A 21404-nucleotide genomic window follows, 5' to 3' on the forward strand; every position below is an offset into this window, starting at 1 on the left:
ATGACACCTCTCTCCTAATTGCCAGTGCTGCTGTGGTTCCTTCCCTGTGTTCATGAGGGGAACTGTCAGTGTCTGATTAAGTGGAAAAAGCACTTTGGGGAAAGATTTCAACACTGGGAAGCTGCTATCCCAAGTCACGATGCCGTCTTGCAGTGTTTCTGACCCAAGTCAGGGGGGGTTTTAAGTGTGGCTTCCTCACTGGCTTTGGGGGAGCCCGACTCCTTTGCTGATGCCGATGGTGTCTGTCTGTTCACGGGATGACTTTTGGAGGCTGTTGTCATCACTCATAACAAGAAGCAAAGCTGATGAGCTGAAATAAATCTGGGAGCATATGTAGGTGTCAGGGTGACCTGAAATGGTTTCACCTGGCTTCTGAGGATGAGTGTTGTGTTGCTTGCGCTCAGTCTGCTTACCTCTGTAAGGAGGCCAAGCTACCGTTTGCATTATTTAGATAAACATTTGGACAAGGTCTGTAGAGGCATCATGTGATATCACTCTGTAGTACAAGGTGATCAGGATTTGTACTAGCTAGAATCTTTGTTTGGGGAATAGAAGGATGGAAAATGGCCTCAAGTAATATATTTTGTCTAAAGCACGGGGTTCCTGTACTCCTTTGTCAATACTGACCTGTTCTTACCAAGCTGTGGGCACTGTTACTGCTGTTGCTCGATTGAAGACAGACAGACAGCGGATGGCTTTTTGCAGCCTTTGCAAAACCAGAATTAGGAACAGATTTACACTTCTACTTCCAAATGCCATCCCAAGATGTGATGCATTTTTTGTTTGATGGAGGGGCAGAGGGAAACCTCTCTTACAGATCATTTTTGCTTGAAGGTACCTGAAGGCTGGTAGCAGAAGGAGTGCTTACCCACATAACCCTGGCAAATACAAAATGTGGTTGGATAAACATGTTACAGTGGGATAGCAGAGAGGAACAGGCAGCAATGTTGACAGCTGCCTGCAGCAGAGCAGTGATGCTGCCTAGAAGACTTTCCTCCTCTCCCCGCTCTTTCCGGAGTGTGCTGTAATGCAATTTGAGGACGATGACAGCAGCAGCATAATGGGGAGGCAGGAAAAGAAGCTTTTTCTCCCTTACAAGAAACCAGCAGCGTAGGGCGTTTCATACCTCCCCTGCTGCTAGGATTTCCAGCTACAGATGAAGATGACTGGCAAGACCCATTAGCAGTAACTTGGCTAGCATAAATAGTTCATGTCCTCTCTATATATTGTTAAACCGGAATCCTATTGTAGTGGAGCAGGCTTCATTGTGTATAAACTGGGAGGTGCCCTTGGATCAGCCAGGACTAGCACAGACCAGCTTGCAACGGCTGGAATGCACCTCTGACTTCAACACAGTGTCTGAAGAGTGCTCCTCAGCTTAATGTTTTTGTGTTTGTTTAGCAGTTTGTGGCTGCTTTTACTGACCCTCCGTCCCAGATGGTTAAATAATCTGTTTGATGATGTACTATTGCAACACCCAGGAAAAGAATTTATGTTCTGCTATGTGAAGGCTTAAATAGTGTTGGACACTTGACTGTGATGACTAAGGGGTAGGCACACAAATTTGCAGCCTGAAGACAGTCGTGTCCTTAGCAAACGGTCTGACTGCAGCCTGTGTAACCTCTTAGCTGTGGCCTGTAGTGGTTTTTGTAGCCTTGCATACGTAAAATATTTATTTCCCTTGGGGTGAAATTGTTAGGTGCCTTGCAGTCTCCTAAATCTGCGTGACTGTGGACTGAGGAATTAATGTGCAGTGCTGCTTCCCTTGCTTTTTAGCTGACCAGCTGATAACTCATTCATTTGTGAACTTTAATAGGCTCAGAAAAGAATAATGCTGGATGTGGAGCATGTCTAAATCTGGCCATGATCCGATTTCACTGTTACCAGTCCTGATGTAGCAGTATGCTTACCTCAAATACAACCACCTTGCTTTTCTGCTATTTTGACACATTCTGCTTAAGCCCTGCGATGGCCACTGCCACGTGGCGTGGATGAACTCAGACTGGACAACTGTCATGAGCCTGGAAGGCTGCCCTCGGTTTCTGCTGCTGAGAGCCTGCTTGCTGGGCTGGAATTGCTTGGCCGCAAGGCTAACGCGTGGCTGCAAACAAAATAAAACCTGGTTTTACAAAAGCAGTTGCTGGCTGGCTTGAAAATCTTGTAACAACTGGTCATCTGGTGTGCCTGAGCAGTATGGATGTAGTTACCCTTCTTCAGATGGGTTGGTGACAGTCCTTCTCGTGCAGCAGTAGTTGGGTGCAATAGGCACCTTATTTTTTACCCTTTCCGGTAGGAATCAGTGCGGAGCATGGATGTGCTACTCAGGTATTGCATGTGCCTTACAAGGTGTCTATCGATATGTTACTCTCAGTGCTTAAGACAGTTTAAGACTCATTTCACTGTGGATTGAACTCAGCCTGTTGGCTCAGTATGTCTCTAAGCTGGCTCTCGTACATGTTTAAGCCCTTCCATTGAATGTGTAAAAGTATCTTTCAAAAGCGGTGCCTGATCTTGGACTAGGGGCGCATATAGTTTGAGTGCTAGTTCGGCATCTTGTCTGTGATTGCATAGTGTCAACTGTTAGGCTGTAGTTTGCAGTTTATTTTAGCATATTATTTCTGTTCTCTGAGCTATGCTGTGGTGGATATGTGAGGAGAGAAGGTAGCTCGTCTGAATTCTACAAAAAAGTTTTCCAGGGCATTTCTTTTCAAAGCGGCAACGAATGCTGGTGGAGCTCAGTGTGTGAGGAGGTGACAAGCTGTGGTGTGGGAACATGACTGTCTTAAGCAGGTATTGCAGTGAAACTCTTCTTAAACATGAAGCTACAGCTTCTGGCCACCACTGGCCACTGACCTTTGAAATTATAGCAAGTGCAGATGCTTAACGTGGCTCAAAAAAAGGGTACGGCTGTAATAACCAGAATAGATGACCTGTGAAGTCATCTTCTTTTTGGAAGTCCCTAATTCTGGGATGTTTGACACCTAGAATGGTTGGTGGCAAACTTTTATGTTGATACTTCTAAAAGTACTGTGTAGATTGACACAAAAACCTTCCTTTTTGCGAAGGTGGGCTACTGCATTAAGTTGGGGTTTTTTTACTTCTGTGCCACTTCAGGGTCAAGTCTTAGCTGTTATATTGTCAGCAGCTTTGTGAAATGAGGTGAGGTATGCTTTGCAGACTGCAGTCATCCTTGAAAGCAAAGCTTCTTGTGATAGGTTCAGGTCGCATTTAAAATCAAATTTAAAAAATTCCCCCTTCCTTTCCACACTTGCTCCTGGTGATGTATTATGGTTTTTTCCTGGAACACAGCTTCCCAAGTGCAGCTTAGATTGTTGTTTCCAGAGTTGATCTGCTGGGTAGCAGCTTAACATCCAGGATGCCATCGCAACCTATCAATCCTTCATGATTTTAAATTCCTCTGCATGTTACTGCAACTAAAACTAACTCTTTGTGCTTTCCAGCCCTCTTGACTTTGCTCTAGTGATTCCCTCGCCGCTGCTTGTAATGGCAGTTTGCTGGTTGCGTGCAGCCTGTCTCTTCTTCCTGCTCCCGGTGCCCCCTGCACAGAGGGCTGTGAGCAGAGCAGGCTGCTGGTTGCTCATCAGTGTGAATGTCAGTGCCAGAGCCTGTCTTGGGGTTCCTCTAACCAGCAACCTTACAACGCCTTTATTTCTTTATTTCATCTCCAGTGAAAACCAGTGCTAAGATGGTAACTTGAAGGTTCCTGAAGATGTGCATCCAACTTGTTAAATAACTTCTTAAAAGGTTGCACTTGGTTTTCTTTGTTCTGTTATACCTTTTGAAGGTGACATTCAGGATCCCTTAAAAAAGGAAAGGAAAAAAGGAGGACAAAAATGCTACGGATTTGGAAAGGAAATGCTGTGTCCTTTCTCCTGGAGAGCTCTGTGAAGTATGAGTAACAGAGGAGCACTCACGCATATCCTGGGGCACGTAGGGCATTTCTCCTGTGCTTTTCTGTGTGGCCGCTGGGTTGATGGGGAGGAGAAGGCAGTTGCAATTAACGTTATGTAGAGCCCTGTTAGGTGTGTGCAGCACCTGGCAGTCCGTGGAGTCCAGCTCTTTCAGACACCGGTGGGGTTAATAACTGCGCTGCTCAGAGGAAGGAGCCTCTGCCCCCTTCTCTTGAGGTACACGTGAGTTCGGGGCAGGAAAACTGGAAGTAAAACTCGCTCTAGGAGCGGCAAAGCTGCAAATCACATGGTTCCATGTGTTTTTCAGTTTGTCCCCACCCTTATACCGCAAAATCAGAACAAAACAGTTCTTTAAAATGATGGTTTGGGAAATAGGCTGTGAGCCCAAAGAGGTTGGGTTTGTGTGTATGTGCTGCCGTAGCTATGTGCTGAGCTGCTAGTTAATGTTCGAGTTGTTGCTTGGACATGAAATGCCAAGCTGGCACCTGTGTTTGATGTGGGAGGGAGGGTTTGGATTTTGGGGATGGTACTGTATGATCCTGCACATGCCAGCAGTCTGAGGTCAGTGGAGTGGTACCCTTTACAGGAGCTAACTGCAGAGATGCTTCCTCCCCTCTCAAAGCCTTGGATTTCTGCTTTGCTCTCAAAATGTGCTGCTCAAGGCAATGGCATTAACTCTCCTTTCCACCCAGGCTTCTTAAATTTAACTTTTTTCTTTTTTTTTTCTTTTTAGGGCTCAATTTGATGGGGGGGCAAATGATGGATCCAAAGCTCCCCACCTCTATGCCAAGTGTGGGGGTTTTTTTACATACCTCAAAATTAGCAGTCTCATGTTGGTCAGAGAGATGTGATAGTACGGAGCCCTGTTATTTAGCAGAAGGACTGACTGGAGTCATGGGAAGGCACTTCAGTGTCCAGCAGTTGGCCTTGATGTCAGTCATCAGGGAATAGCTTGAAAGCATCAGAAACTTTCAGTTATGTTGAATTAGTAGTTGTCAATTTTTGGAAAACAAGTACATATGTTTCGAAACATTAGAGAAGATTACATTTTAGAGACAAGCTCACGGAGCAGAAATTGGTTTCACTAGGAAAACTGGTATCATTGTAGGTGGCCAGCTGTTAGATGAATAAGATGAAACTGGACAGATTTCTTTCCTCTTGTACTTTGTGTACTTATAGATGCAATAAAAATGGAGATTGGGTATTTAAAAAAATTATGATTAAGTGATACTGTCACCTTAATGGAACAACAAACTGCAAGTGAGATTGATTAGAAGTGTTGTGATGTACAGACAGTTGAGATGTTTCCTGTAAGTCCTAAGCTGACTTGCAAAATAGGGAAATACAGTTAGGGATTTGAACCCAAATAATCCTTAAAAAATCTGCTTTCTTAATTGCTCCTGACTAACCAATTCTCGTTAGATTGGAGCAGTGGTGCATAGGTGTAGCTCATACCCTGTTAATCTGTAGCCTCTCTTTTCAAAGTATCTTCTGATGTGTTCTTGGTAACACCACTGACTGAGAAGTGACTGCAGAAATGCACGGCAGAGCTCTGCACGAAGCTACAACACGTGGTCCTTGTTCTGGCACAAGCAGGATTTTAGTAAAGCCAGACAGCCCCACGTTAGCGAGCTTGTAGTTTGCTTTTCCTCGATGCAGTGATCGCTAAGCACTCTGCGGTTATCCAGAGCGCACATCAATGGTAAGCCTTGGTGGAAAGGGCATCGCTCGCTGCGGTGCGTGTTTCACGGTGCAGCTTTTCTTTTTAGGTAGGAGTGTGTGAGGAATAGGGAACTTTCGTGATATAACTAGAAGTTGTGATTGCTGCCAGAGAAGCTTGAAGACTCCCTGTCCCTCTTCTCTATCTTAATAATGTCCTAGCCTGGAGTACTGCTTCTGAAGCCAGTTATGCTGCTGGTGGGGATGCAGAAATTGTGGCTGCTGAGATATTTTCTGAACAATGTGTGTGTTGGCCATCTTGTGTGTATGGGGAGGTAAACGTTCAGCTTTGATTTACTTGTCACAAAAAGCTTCTAGTGTTATGTTTTGGTGTGATGAAATTAATTCTTTGGCTTTCTGCAGTAGAACTGTTACCTGGCTCTTAAGTGAAAGATTTTTTTCTCCTTTCAGCTTCTGTTCCTTGATTATTTTTTTTTCCTCAGATCTCCAGAATATCCTGTCTTCTCCTTCTCAGAGGGCGTGTGTGTGTGTCTAAAATCATTTGGTAAACCAAGCCAGCTGCTAATGTCTTGTGAAACACTTAGGGAGTGTTTTAAAACTTGCAAGTCAATTCTGTTATTTTCTAGTATGCTGTTCCTCTTCAGCACATGCTATGGATCCAAAAATTGGTGTCAGAGCTATGTGGATGCAGTTGTCATAAGTCTACCCCCTGTTCTGTGCTCCGAAGAGGAGCTTTTATGTGATATCTGTAGCTGATTGTGCTGTTGCCTTAGCAAACTGGGCTGCCGCTGGAAACCAGGTGGTCTTGCTTTTTTGTTTTAGGGTGGTTCCCACTTTTGCCTGAGCTGTGGGCAGGCCTCCACGCAAACCTGCTCAGCAGAAGCTGTGCTGCAGGTCCACGTTTTAACCTCTGTCTTTATTCCTTTGCAAGGTGCGATGCGGTGGCAGTAGCTGCCTCGTGCGTAGCGACTAGGATTTGTTTTGTGCCTAGTGATTCTTGCTGGGCTTATGATCAGGGGATTTCTAATTTTTGGTTGGGATGATGCCGCTTAACATGATCAACCACTGTTAAACTCTCCCTGCTTTTGCTAAGTGACTGTTAGAAGGAGCCGCCGCCAGCGATCTGTGAACCCTTTGAAATGTTTCAATGAAATGCTTGACAGTGAGTCGGGCTGGTTTATTTCCCTTCTGTTGTGCTTTTGTTTTGGTTTTTTTTTTTTAAGGCCTGAAATTTTAGCTTTTCATTTTACTGGTTGTCACAAGCCATGCATTATTCAAGTAGCTTCTCTTTGTTTTAGCAGCTTGAAACAAGCCAGAATTTCACCTTGCTTGCAGGCTACCAGCAGACACGTTTGCTGCCTGCAGGCAGGAAGTGGGAGTTGATGCTCTTCTGTCGATGTAGGTGAGCAACAGTGGTGGTGCTGTACTGGGGAGAGGCTAGAACACACAATGATTTGATGCTGCTGACATCTCTTTCAAGTTGCTCTTTACTTTTTTTCTTTCCCCCCGCACCCCCATTCGGTTGGGACTTCAATTCCTACCTCCCCTGCAGTGATTTCTCTCTAGTCCTGTTGCCTTGAGCTAAAGCCTGAAAGAGCACTTTGAGTCTAGTCCCATCTTGGGGATGCGGGAGTTTGAGATTTCAAATGCTGTAAATGGGGGGGGGGAATACATTACACTGTGTCGGGGGGGGGGGTGTCTCCCCTTGACTGTTGCTTTAAATTCCAGCACCATCTGAAGATGCTCATTGCAGCACAAATGCAAGGTGGAGGAAGCAAATTTGAGTTCTGCTTCAATTACTGCAGTCCAGAAATGCCTGCATATACTAGGAGTTTAAATATATATGCACGGTACCGATGCTTGCTATTTTTAAGTTGGGCTAAAAATACGTGACGTGGTGTTTGCAGGGATTCTGAATGGGTTTTGGAAATCCTTGTGTAAGCATTCTGTGTGTACCTGAGACCTGCTTCACCTCTTGGCAGCTGATCCGTCAACTCATAGTAGTGGTTGGGACCAGTGGTTTTGTAGACTATATTTTTGCGTGTATGAGAAGCTTGTTAGGAAATTACATGTGACTTCAACTGTCAGTCTGAGATCTAGTCAGTTCAGAGAACAGTTATACGTAAGTCCCTGATGGTCTCTGGTTTTTTTCCAGTAGCTATTCTGTTAATAGATTCTTCTCCTCTCAAGTTACTGTAGGAAAAACCTTAACCAGGAGGATTTTATTGCCTGTGCAGAGTCATGAATCCATGAAGGAATGCAGAAAATGGAGGGGAGATCTGGTGGAACCACATCTTCAGTATGGTGGCCTTCACTGCACTGTCAGTGGGTAGCTTCGAGGTCATGACAAGAATTTTGTGTCACCTTGATGTTATATAGGAATTAAAGTCTCAAGTCCAGTTTGTGTGCTGTAGTGCAGATGGTGGGAGTTTTTAAGAGAAAAAAAAAAAAGCTTGCAAATGTTTATCTGCCTGCTGCAAGATCTTTTTCTTTTCAAATGGTTCTAGTAGCCTGTCCTTGATTGTATTGCAAAAAAGCTGATGGTCAGGTTAGAGCTTGGTTATAGGTAGCCTTATTCTTTACCTATAAATAGGCACTGAAATCACTGAGGTAGTGTGGGATAGCTTCTTTCCATCTGTCTTGCTTGCTTTTTATTATGGTGTTTATGTAGGGCAAGACCCTAGGGTGGCTTTGATCTTGTTACTTCACATTCTTGGTGGCCTGGTGCTATAAACATGAATAAAATACTTAAATCATGCCACTAGATGGAACGGGCCCATGCTTACAGATATTTGTTTAAACTTGAGCTCTGTATTGAGTATTGACAAAATGAATTGCTAGCTCTTGGTGGAGGCTCGGCTTTTACCCTCAAAGCAGTGCTTTATTAAGCTGCTTGGGTTCGTATGCAGTCTGTTTTGAAATAGTAAAGTGGGACATTGCCAGTTCTTTCCAGGCTTGGCTTTTTTTTGTTATTGCCTTGACTGTGTATTACAGTTAATGATATTTATTATATTCCTGCTTTTTAAACCACTATGAGTCTTTTGGTGATGTGTGCACATCTTTCTTTTGTACGGGGGGGGGGGGGGGGGGGAAGACAGTCTGTTATCCCAAACTTAATTTCAGATTATTTCCTGTACCTCTTTCTTGATACTCATGGCTGAAGTGCGCAAGTTCCTCTGTACGGGAACTGGAGTTGCCTATGGAGAATACGGTCCTGATGTTGGTCTTGTGGCTTATCCTTGTTGTTGGATGTGAACAGCTGTGGTTTAGCCAGCGTTGGACAAAGCACCATTTGAACTATTTGGGACAAGATTTTTTTTGTGACCATGCCGAGCGTTTCTGGTGTTGACCCACCCACGTGCACACGCATACCGAACTCTGCTAATGCATTGCATACCCCTGTGGGGGACAAATATCCCAGCCACTTAGCTTTGCTCAGAGCAAATCTGAGCAGACACCTGTCTAGCTTCTGTCCGCATCGCTTGATGCTGCGAGGGCTGATTTGTGGCTTTCACAAACATTCTTATTCCTCCCCAGCCAGTCCTGGAGCAATCCTTTGCTGGTTTTGTCTGCCAAGAGGTTCCTTTCCTGAGTGTGAGCCTGCGTGAAGGAAGCTGAGAGAAGACAGTCGCTAGCTGTGCAGGGGCTGTTGTAAGGAGTGCTTTGTAGGCCCAACCTGCTGGGAAGCAGAAGTGGTTGGTTGTAGGTACGTGAGCTGAAGAGATCTGGGTGCCACTTCTGGCTTTGCTGCTGGGCTGCTTGGTGGCCTTGGCCACACCGGTCCTTTCTGTGCTTCCATTTCTCTATCTTTTAAGTGGCAAGAAGCGTATTGATCTTGTTTTCTAAAATACTGAGAGGGCTAAGGATGGAAGAATGCTATGCAGGACTAGGTGGTAGCTATTCATGAGTACTAGGGAAAAATACAACTGTAATAATGTGGACGTGACCTTTTAAAAACGACAGGGTTTTCACCAGGTATGCTTCCAGTGATCCAGCTACTGAGCTGCCACTCCAGCACCTGTCTGCAGTGATGAGAACAGTGCTATCGTGTTGTTCTGGCAAATAAAATAACACTTTTTTTATTGCTTATAATGCAAAAACTGAAGAACCTAGCAGAAACACTCCCAAAAATCTTGCTTTTGAAGTGTTTTCAAAGCATCAATATGCCCATGATACTCTTGGAGCTGCTTACTGGAAATAGGGTGTGCTACTGAGGTTTCAGGGCTCAAATACAGGGGTAGTTGCATATTTGTAGTTATGCTGGTTAGAAGAGGCCTCTGCAGTTCCCTAGCCCGATGTCCCACTCAAATTTGGACCATCACCAGTGGTGGGACCAGGTGAGTCCTTGGCTTGGCAGTTTGTAGCCAAGCCTGGAAAACCTTCGTGGTGGAGGTTCCTTCTGGAGAAGGCTGCTTCAGGCACTGAGCCGTGCTGCTGGCACTCTTTCTGTGTGTTAAGCAAGCATCCTGCCCTGCAAACGGGGAAAATGCTGCTGCCTTGCTTGTTTATCCCGCTGCCTACAGTGCGAGGCTGTGGCCTGTGTCTGCACGGGCCCTCCTGCAGGAGGAGGGTGCGCTCCTGCCCAAAGCCAGCCGACTCTCGGCACTGCCGTGCAGCATGTGCTTTCTGTGAAAAGTGGCTTGGGTTTGGCTTTTTAAAGTGTTAAATTTTACTTTTTATTTTTATTATTTTATCCTGTATTAAAATATTTTGAAGATGGTAATGACTAGTTCCTTGGAGGGGGGGTATAGATATAAGTATGTAGTATGCACCCAAACTGATTTTTTTATCTTGCTATCCTAGCTGCAAATCCTGTTCCCTGCAGAGGAGGTTAAGTAGAATTATTGAGGAGGAATTTATACTGCTCTTGTGCACAAGCAAACAGGATTTTATAGCAGACCCACCATCTTCTTCCAATTTATGCATCAGTAAATATTTAATAATACAGATTCCTCTGTGCTCTAATAATGAGATGAATACTTCTCAATAAAAAGACTTCCTTTCTCGTTCCAGTGATCAAATTGTGGTCAGAGTTCCTGTACGTATTCAGCTGCTCTGCGATAGCGGGAATTGAGAGCTGTAAGCTGACAGAGCATAAAATGGAAACCTACTGTTCAGGTTGCAGTGATTCTTCTGATCTCCTAATCCTGTTTGGGAGCCTCCAGCCGGTTCATTGTGCCTCTCAGAACAGGTGGGGGTAGCAAATTGTAGTCCCAAAAGCTCAGTCCTGTGAAGGAACCTGATCCCTGTTGTGTTCTCTTTTCAGTTTGAGAGCAGGTGGCGTATCCTGGAATTTGTATCAAACCCTCATTGAGGAGGGGAGGTCTCCTTTAAAATAGCAGATGATGGCAAGAAAGCGTACTTTGTAAATGTGACTTGTTCCTGTGCTGGTTCACAGTGCGGGCACAAAACGCGCACTTATATACTGCCCTGTCAGGGGTGCAGCTTCCTTCTGACGTGTCAACAGCATGGATGTTGTGGAAGTGAGCTCAAAGCATCTCTTCTCCCTCTGAAGTTGTGCCTCAGGTTGGCAGCACACAGGGGAATTCAGGGCGTGATGCTGGTGTCTCCATTTGAGCAGCACGGCTTGCTTTGCTGTTCAGCTCCTTGGCAGCTAGGCTGTCAGGTCTGACCCATAATACTGCCTGTTCACCTCGGTGCTAGCATTTCTGCAGCACTTGTGCGTGGTATGACTTCATGGCATTAAGTGCGATAGGGGATGGCTGTAATGACGTCAACTGGTATGTTTGAGATGCAGGCTTACACGGTGTTGCCCTGTGGCAGCTCAGGCAAGCAGCTTTTGCTCCTCTCACCAGTAGCTGGTGGCAGAAACACCACTATATAAGTCGATGCATCAGGTTTTTGCTGCTTTGGAAACAGAAGAACCACATGCGGGGAGGGTTTGAGTCCTGGCTGAATGGAATTGCACCCCCATACATGCTTTCCGTGATTGCGGAGTTACAAGAATCTTCGTTTCTCCTCCAGAGAGGCTTCTTGGGCCTGATGGTACTCTTCAGTCTTAACTGTTGGAAGAGAAGACAACAGAAATATGTCTGCTTTTAAGTACTGAGAAGGCGGTACAGAAAAATATCCTCATGGAGAGGCTGTGCTGGGAGAGCCAGGAGAACCCCAAAATGTCTCACGGCTTAAGTCTTGGGAAAGCCCAATTAGGGTGCTGCTGAGTTTGCCTTACTCTCTCGTGTTCTTCTTTTGTCTTCTAGTTCCTCATGCAAGCCTGACTGCCATGCTTGGGCACTGACGCTTTCAGGTACAGCTGTTTAAAATGGCGGAGAGAGATGGAAATGAAGAAGTAATTAACTTGAACAGCTTCCGTAGTCACAGAGGGAAAGGTGAGTACCGATTTGTGCATATTTCTGAAACTCTCTTTGTAAAATTCTGCTTACAAGCAGTGGGATTCACAGATACTAAACTTGCAGGAGTGTTGTTAATGGGAACCTGCTGGGGTCTGTTTTGCCGTGTCATACGCCGCTCCGTTACACTTACTTCACAGCCACCTACAGAAAATTCTCTCATTTTATGCTGACATGCAAAACATTTGGCTCTTGTCTTTCTTGTGTTGTACTGCCTTAAGGCATGTTGCTAACTTCTTGGGAACACCATGTAGAGGTATTTCAGCAGATCTGAGGGGCTTATGGTGTTCCACTCTTCTGAGGACCTCCTAAGAGAGAGGCTGGCTCTGCATAGGGCTCCCCATAGGGCTGTATGTGTTGGCACCCGTTCCTCCAAGAGTGGAGTTCGAAATGATGCTTTCTGTGTATGCTTGAAAGGTGATAAATGAATACTCATGAATACTTATGCTAAAGCATAAGCCAAATTGTTGTCAAATCATAGGGAGAGCATGGTTGTATGCTGTCTCTGCAGTACAGAAACCCTCTGTTTCTGGCTGGAGTGTCTCTCCTGCGTTCCAGCAGCTGTGTTCAGTAGCGTCTATATTCCACTCTTGACAAGCCTTGAGGGACAAGGTTGTCATCTAATAGCAGGATATCTTCTGTACCCACAGTCAGGGGCCCTATCTCAGTCTTGCGTAAGGTACCGCTGCAAAGTCACGCTTTTTCAGAAGAGGCCAAATTGCACAGGGAACCTTATCTCTCCTCTGGAATGCACTGCACATTAATAAAAGAAAATGTATCGTTCCTGAGATACTGAAAGTTCAGGACCTCTCTGCAAAAATTAGGAAGTACTCCTGTACGTGGCTCGTTTGGGATAATTTTTGCAGCAGCTTGATCGTGCTGAAGTTTGTGATAGAAGAATCTCTGCGCGAGTGTCAGAGTGACTGTTTCATGCGTGTGCCGTTGTGGTGAGCTATAGTTTCTGCAGGCGTTCTGTTCAGAGGGCCGAGGGAAGTAGGAGCGGCTGTAACAGTAACTTGCAGAGGAACTGGTGACCTTTGAGCGTTTCTTCTTGCTGCAATGCAAATGTGAAGATTGCTTTTTCATATGTTTCAGTGCTTGTGCCCTGTAATTTCAGTTATTTACCTTTAGCAAATAGCTAACTTTACTTGCTTTACTACAGACTGGATAAACCGCAGGGACGAAGGTCTCATCACGATATCAGATTCCTCGGATGAAGAATTACCTTTGCTGGAAACGCCAACACAGCAGCAGCGTGAGGAAGATGACGATGATGTAGTCATCTTGGCAGAGGTCACTTTTCATTCTTGTACTTGCCCTGCTTTATTCATGGCTTTTCTAGCCAACTCTTGTGCAAATACTGGATGCATTCCTTTGAGAGTCCTGTCCAGTTACAATAATTTACTTAGGATGTCTGAAATGTATGCTGAAATGATGAGATTTTGCTGGCTTTAAGTGTTTAGTCATATTTTGGGCTCAGGAGGGGAGAACTAGACTGTTAAACTCATTGTATTTAAAGTTCTACTTAACGAAGGCCATAGCTTCCATAAAGTTATTTATCTAAATGCAGAAAAGTGGAGTGCTTTGTAAAAGGACTTGACGTTCTTTAGAAGGCGAGTTTTCAAAACATGCCTTGTTTGACCTTGTATGCTTTATATTTCTCTGTGCTGCTTGGATTCTTGTTGGGCTGTTGCAGGCATTTACATTTTTGCAGTTTTACAAAGCCAGCTCACCTGGTAAATCTCTGTCCGCTGGCACAGGCAATCACACAGAGGAGGGCCAAAGGCTTTAGCTTACCCTGATTATTTTAAGTGTCTAATTTCACATCTAAGCTCTATTAAGAATGTATTCTGCTTTTCTGTTGAAGTAACCAGAGACATTGAGAAAAGGGGTTGCGAAGCTGACGGTTTTGTTTCTTAGTTGAAAACAGTAGCAGAGAATTTTCAGACTCTGGCGTACAGCAGTCCTAGCCTGCCAGAGGCAAGAACAAGGCCAGAGATTAACGGTTTTGAGCTTTGGTTCCTGCTGCCTGTTTAAATAAATTGGTGAGAATGCAAATATGCCATCAGTTAGTTCATCCTTTCCAGACTATTTACTGGAAGTGTGGTCTGGGGTGAGCTCAGGAAATTATTCCAGTCTGAAAGTCCTGTGCACCTCAATTCTGCCAAATGTTTTCTTAGCACCTGGGGACAGACTGAGGATGGAGTTCAGTGAAACAAATGTATATGGGTTGCAGTTTTATGCCTTATTAAGCATCTTGCTAAACACACTTTTCATGTTTCCTATCAGAAATTTGATTGGGTGCAAAAGATCATCTGGAGCAAGGATTCTGACATGCAGACAAGAACTCCTACTTACTCTTGTCTGTCTTCTTTTTAGACCCCAAAGAATCAGCAGCTTCTGCGTCCCAATGTCATCAGACCTGCTGCTCAATGGCAGGGTGCAAATCCTGTGGGAGAAGGAGGATCTAAAAGTGCTGTCGTGCCCCTGAGGAGCGTGTATCTGCAAGATGAGAACTCAACTCTGCTGTGCCAGGGAGACCGGTATAATCACGTGGTGGAGAGCAGTGCTGGACCAAGCAGGGATGAGAATATGAACTTTGCCTTGCAGCAGCCTGGACCATCTGAGCTTAATGGCCCCAGGTTTGAACTTACAAGTAACCAGGAGCCTGGCCCGAGTTTGCTTCCAGCGATACAGATGAGTCCACAGCCTGTTGTTAACAGAGAAATCAATAGTCTGGAGAAAGCAGACCTTCCACCACAACAGGAGGAAAAGGTGGAAGCCCAGGGATGGCAAGGAGAAGACTTGGAGCCAGAGCAAAACCTTGGAGGAACAGCTGTTGCAACCACCACAGACCAGGAGATCCACAAGAACAGCCAGCTGGATCACCCATACTTCCAGCTGTTGGAAGGTGAGCCACATGCTGTAGTAAATGGTTGTGCTCCTCAGCAAGGGCAGCCTGAAGCAGACCCAGGATCTTTGAGGGCATATGGAGAGGAGGCTCCCGGGCCAGCCTTCCCCCGACCTGAACCACAGCAGGATGGGATTCCAGGTCCTGCTTCGCCCCAGCTGGCGCATCCACCAGAAGAAACGGGTCAGCAGGCAGCGATAGACAATGAACAGCCAGGTCCGGCGTTCCCTGCAGAGGGCTCTCATGAACTTGGCTCTAGTAATGTGCCAGAACAAGATGCTGCTGGGCAGGACCAAGACCTCACCGCGCTGCTCATCAGAGAGACAGTAAGTATACCCAGGGCTTGTTTGCCTTCAGTGTGCACGTTATTTTCAGACAGGTTTTTCAAGGTGTGTAGTGTTTCACATGCTCAAAGCACAGCCCTATTGACTTCAGCTGCAAATCCTCTTTGTTCTGGCTGAGATTCAGCTGTGCACCAGGTGAGGAGCATGCAGTGAGTTGTCTTGGGAAACTTTGGTTTGAAAGACTCACCCCAGTGCTATGACAGAAGTGGTGAGAGGATATGAATCTTGAGGAAACTGTTTGCTTTGGGATGGGCTCTTGGCCAGAGAGATTTATTAGCAGAAGTGATTGTGGGGTCTTGAGGACACAGTGGGGTGAATAACCTGGGTCTGTTCCCTTAAAGGCTACTGCCCTCTCAGTTTGTTTTAGTCTGGCTGATTCCTAACCCAATTCAGTAGAGCTGATTTAGGAGTAGATGTAGAGCTAAATGAGCAAAACTGAGACACTAAGCACTGGCAAGAGGGATAGAGGGTTGGGTAGAGAAGGCTTAGAGACACATGGCTGAGAGCCATGGCTGCTCTCAGCTGGCTCCCCTAAAGTAGTTTGGTCCATGGCCATGTTAAGGCCACCATAGTGGTCAGGGGTAATAGTTGCCATTGCAGTATGGGTTTCCAAGCAGTAGCACTGAGGAATTACTGGATAAGCAGCGTGCAGACTCATATATGTTAACTCCACACTCTCCTTTCTGACTCTGCATGTGAAGGTTAGCATGAGGGGCGCTAGCTGCAAGAACTGAACCACCAAGAAGGGTACTCCTTAACCTTTGGTATGTTTAACAGCTTGGGCAACATGGTGTATATTTAAAAAAAACAAAACAAAAAAATGTGGTGATGCTTCCATGTCTCATGTCTTCCCCTCCAGCACATACTCTTCCCCTTGATTGCTAGGGAGAAAGGGTCTCTCTTGATGCCTTATTGAATACTTCTTTTTGCAAACAAGCGTATTTTACTGCATCTGTATTTCACACCATCCTCTCCAAGGCTTCCCTCCCTCCTTTTCCTTTGGGAAAACTGAGGTTGAGGAAAATAGTCTTTAAGTAGCAGTTCAACAAAATTCACTTATTTCTGAGTAAGACCTTGTTGATCAGTGACTTGCTTTGAGATGGGCAAGTAGATACTCTTGCATTGTCAGAGTTGACAACCCTGACCAGTTCAGTCTTGTAAAGCAAAATATCACATGGTGCAATTGATTGCAAAACCTGTACAGAAACCCAAGGAGAGAGAGCAGCAAAGGGTGCTCTTTGCTAGGCTGCTGGGAGAGCTTTCACAGAAATGCCAGTAAAGCTTTATTGTCTGTTCTGATCTCACATCTAGTGTGTCTGGGTGCTTTGGGTGGATATCCGTATTGTTGGGGTTTTTCCCTTTGCTTCAGAATGTTGTATTTCAGCACACAGTCTGGAACTCCTTAATCTTCTGCCTGAAGGTAAATATTAGCTTTGCTTGTGTTGTAGATCATACCTACGTGCCTCTCCTCTTTCCATCCAGCCTGAATCGCTCATTAGGCCATTCACATCACTACCCATACTCTTCTTGTGAGAAAGAGCTGCTAGCAATCACCCTGTGGAGTAAAGGAAAGCCAGCACCTTGCAGTATCCAGGCTGGATGGATATAAATGGTCTCTTGAAATCCATTTCGGCCCTTGTCTCAAGAGCGTGCTAGATAATTATCTATACATCTCTGTCTTTTGGTGCTGTTGTTAGGTTGTGCTACGCAGCTCCTCTGACACCTACGTAACCTTTAGCTTTTCCTACTGTAGGAAGCAAGATTCCCAGATGTGAAGAAGGAATATATTGAAGAGCTAATCAGCATCAAGAACTGCTATGACTTAAATGTGTAAGTATAGAGCTAAGAGCCAGGGTGGATCATACAACAGTCTGGCTGCAGTCAGGTTTCCATTTCCCCACCTGGTAATGATGCTGTTCTAGAGCACATCCAGGCTGGGAGTCACCACTGCGTTGACAGTGCCCAAGAGCAGAGAACTTTTTTCCTTTCTAATAGAGCGTTTCTTAATTCCTCTCTAATTCTGACATTGAAGCAGAGAAGCTACAGCACAAAGATCATTTGCTTTTTTAAAGATATTAGATCTAATTTCCTCTTAACTATTACTAGGGCTCTTAAAAAGGGTGAGTGTCAGGATTAAGGTGTTGAGATGACTCGTATAAAACATAGTACGAAGGTGGGTTGGTGAGTTTTGAGTTGGAGAATATAGTTTCCATTTCACTGGTTTTCGGCTTTTTCCAAGCAAAGCTGACACTGTTTTGGACTCCCTTATTTAGTGTCATGATGCTGGCTTTTAATCCCCTTTACTTAATCAAGTAGCAGTGGTACTGTTTGAGTTCTCTCACATCACTTTTTGCAGATAGAATAGGGCAAACACATTTAAGGGCTGGTAGGATTGATTCTACATATCTATTGAAGAACTGATTTTGGTCAAACTGAACAGAAATGTGAGCCAAGAAGGGAAATAAAAGGAGTGGAAAATCAGCATGAGGACTTTCCCAATTGCATTAGCAGCTCAAGAATACCTTGGTGTTCGTCATGCTTGATATCTCTGGGACCTATGTTAGAGTCAAAAGTTTAAAAAAAAGTCATTATCCTTATCAATAAGTTGCATCATCTCCCTACCCTTTTGGGTAAAGCCCGCACAGCTGAAAAGCAAAGGATTGTGTGTGTTTGCTCCAACAACACGGGAGAGAGTGTTTTGAAGCAAATCACTTGTGACTTACGTCTGATGCTAGGTGGCCCCACTCTCTTTCTCTCTCTGCAGCTGTCACTGCTATATCAAACATGTTGAAACTAGTTATTATGTGATACAAGAATGAAGAATAGGTGTTGGTTGCCAGAGTATTTGCTCTATCTTGTATGAATCCAATGCCCTTTCCAGTTAACTAGGGCACTAATTAAGCAGTATTCCAAGTGCGTGAGGCTTGGAATTAGTTATTGGACCATAAGTAAGTTAACTGGCAAGGAACGAAGGGTGATCCCATCCATTGGGCATAGATTTCCTATTCTGCTGCCTTTGCAGAAGTGTTGTGAAGTTGCACCTCCAAAGTAGGGCTTCTTGGTTAGAAAGTCATCAGACTGTAACTTCTTTTTTTGTCTTTTGAAAGTGCTTTCCCTGTAGCAGTGGTGTGGTCAGCAGGAGAGAAGCTTTCAGGTGCCCGCACCACGTGCTTGGTGCACCTCGGCATGGATGGTGGCATGGGGAGTGTAGAAGACGGGTAGAGCCATTCCTCGGGGCGATGAGGCTGTTGAAGTTAGGCATCTGGCTGCAGGACCCTCTCACAGATTGTGTGAAAAAAATTTGTTATTGTGTCCTGCGGGGATTTAGCGAAGCCTGATGGAATTAAATCCCAGTATCGGCTTCTATCAGTCTTAATGTGTTCCTTCCCTTTTTGCTCCCGAAATCTCTTCTCTCCTATTGTGTGCCACAGACCCAGTGAGATGAAAAGGTGCTTACAGGCTTCCCTGTAGTCATCTACAGTGTCTGCTCAGCGGTGCGTTACCCACTTACTGGATGATAAAGATTTCTTCTCCATATTTTTACTCCTTTAACCAAACTATCTTTTGAGTTGTCACTGCGTCTTTTGTATGAAAACAAATGGGTCAAAGCACTGGTCAGCCTCGCTGGCAGGGTCTCTTTGATCTCCATGGTATGTCAAGCTGAATCAGGCTTGAAATATAATAAATAAGGGTGGCTGGGTTTGGGCAGGGATGAGGCTTTTAACTGGCTCTGTGTCCTGTGGTGCAGATATTAATGAACAGTGCCGCAAGTGTGCGTGCATTGCGCGCTGGGACCCACTTAACTAATTGTCAGACATTGAAGGTTAACATCTCTGAAAATCCTGAGCATTGAAATGGCAACATGCAGAACAGTTCAAATGTATTCTGACTGTGCCCCAGCTGAAACCCTTGTGTTTGAGCTGCAGTGATTTGAGCTCCTTGAAGTTTCTGTTTTGTTGGATTAAAACAGTTATCTTTTACAAAAGGGATTGGGGGCGGGGGGGGTGGCAGGCTGGAAGCTATTAAAAGCTCAGTGCCCAGATATTTTGTTGTTTTCCAAGATGATGGTCTTAAAACTTTCAACTGATGTGAAAGATAAGATGTGGGAGCTCCTCTTAGCAGGGTATCATCTATTCAGCTTTTGTGTGCAGAAGCATTCACACTCAGTCAAAAGCTTCTGGCTCAATATGTCAATACCTGATTAAACAGAAAGAAATGCCTCTGCTTTGAATGTGAAAGCAGGGCTAAAGTAATCATGCCTTGATAGTGGGTTAATGCTTCAAGCCAGTTCAGATTTCTTAATTAGGGACTGATTTCTGACATCAGGAATGTAAATTAGCTGTAATTATGTCGTTGCTGCAACCTAGCACCTTCTCATTCAAAAAGTTTTACAAATGTTAATTGCTTGTCCTAGCTCCTTTCAGAAGGATATTATTCTACAGCTGGGGAAACTGAGGAACAGCTTGTGTTACTTGACCCAGCTAGCACAGCTGGTTAGTGATGGTTCAGAATAAGCTGTGAAAGTCTGATTCAGACAGATAGCCTACAGCAAGCTTCCCTTTCAAAGGGGCTTCTGAAGTATTTGCAGATCTCTGGCATTGCTAGAGTCTTTTCTAAGCTGAAATATTCCATTAAACTAAATTTCCTTGAAAAAGTTATGATTGTTTGTGATAGGACCTCAGGTATGCTGCATTTACAGGCTAGTATGCAATTTTTTCAGCAATTTTTTAGTGATTATTTTCTAAATACTCTTCTCACTAGACAAATTTCTAGTGGGAGTTGGACAATGCTGGTGTGATTTCAAGCTTTATTACAATGAAGCCTGTGTTCAGAGTACATATTGTATGTAAACACAGTTTAAACATGTTTCTATCTCTGCTCTAATGTGAAAGTAGAACAAGACTGGAGGCTTTAATTCAAATTTGAATCTGTAATCTTCCTTTCATAGGTTTTGTAGGGGTTTGTATGCTGCTTTTTCCATAGATGCATTTTTGTTAGCTGCAGTAGATGGCAGCTGGGTTTTGATTAATGCTGTGACTGTTCTTTCTTGTATGATCTTCCTAATGTTAATCCCAGAGTAGTGGGAAGTTAGTATGCCTTGACTCTTAGTTGTGCAGGATTTGACGCCTGCTCAAAGGAGGTACCACTTTACGTGGTTTTACCCATAGATGTGAGTGGAGAAATAAGCCTGATTGCTCACCAGAGGCATGGAGAAATATAGGTTGGTTAGTAGTTCACCCATACAAGCTTCTCTTATGTAAATGTAATTGATGAAGGATAGATCTATTTGCTTTTCCTTCTGCAGTCATACAGCTGATCATTCTTTACTTAATTCCTAATTGCTTACTTTGCTCTAGTCTGAGACCTCTCTTGGTTCTTACAGAGCAGGCTGTGACTTGCCTCATAATAATAGACTACTAAAAACTGGACAAGTGAGGAATGAACCTGAGCTCCCAAACCTTGAAGTAACTATATTTATCTTTTCAGACTCTGTAACTTTCTTCTGGAAAATCCAGATTACCCAAAGAAGGAAGGCAGAGTGGTTTTAAATCCCAGCAGCAGCCTGCTTGCCAGCCAAGATGAGACAAAGGCAAGTGAGAGTATCCTCATCTATAACGTGCCTCCTATCCAGGCTGTTCACCCTGAGCAGATCTTGGGATGTCTGGTTCTATTAGTGCAGATTTGTAGAGTGCCTGGTTGAGCCATACCCAGAGTTCTGGGTGTGTTTAAGATGGTGTTAAATAGCAAATGTTAGTTGCTTGCAAGGTGACTTCCTGTTTTGCTGTTGTGTAGCTGCACCGTATCCGCTCTTTTGCATTCAGCGAGACCCTCTGCCCTGTCTGCCTGTGAGCTACCCCATCCAAAATGTTCATTTTGATAACTGATAGAAGAATTTCTTGGTCGTTCTGTCACAGGAAGTAGACTTGGCCCTCAGGTCTCTCTTGTGTGGCCTTTAGACTTTGCCTTTCAACCTCCTAACTGCAAATCTCCCTACAGCTGCTTGATTTTATTTTTTTTTAAAGTCCATTTGACAAAAAATTCTATGTTGAAATAGCAGTGTGTGGCCTGAGAGAGAGATGTGTTGAATACTTCTTTCTATTCTTGGACGCATCTCTCAACCTCAGGCCAATAAAGTTGGTCACCCATTGCAGTATCCAAAGCATAT

The 21404-nt window shown here is 44.6% G+C and overlaps 1 protein-coding gene across 5 annotated transcripts in view; it reads left to right on the plus strand.

Annotated features, from left to right (window-relative positions):
- Nucleotides 1-21404, plus strand: part of RNF216 (ring finger protein 216) — an 81634-nt gene that overhangs the window by 3990 nt on the left and 56240 nt on the right. For 4 of the 5 annotated variants that reach the window (XM_054842606.1, XM_054842603.1, XM_054842602.1 and 1 more), the window contains 5 exons: nucleotides 11834-11962; nucleotides 13146-13276; nucleotides 14363-15220; nucleotides 16992-17068; nucleotides 20726-20828. In XM_054842606.1, the coding sequence (XP_054698581.1) occupies nucleotides 11896-11962; nucleotides 13146-13276; nucleotides 14363-15220; nucleotides 16992-17068; nucleotides 20726-20828 (1236 nt within the window). In that variant the 5' untranslated portion in view covers nucleotides 11834-11895. Of the gene's footprint in view, nucleotides 1-9886; nucleotides 9950-10625; nucleotides 10804-11833; nucleotides 11963-13145; nucleotides 13277-14362; nucleotides 15221-16991; nucleotides 17069-20725; nucleotides 20829-21404 lie in introns of those variants that run through there. The other variant, XM_054842605.1, reaches the window with a different exon arrangement.

This window comes from Grus americana, chromosome 15 (genome assembly GCF_028858705.1).
Source record: "Grus americana isolate bGruAme1 chromosome 15, bGruAme1.mat, whole genome shotgun sequence".
Classification (NCBI taxonomy): domain Eukaryota; kingdom Metazoa; phylum Chordata; class Aves; order Gruiformes; family Gruidae; genus Grus; species Grus americana.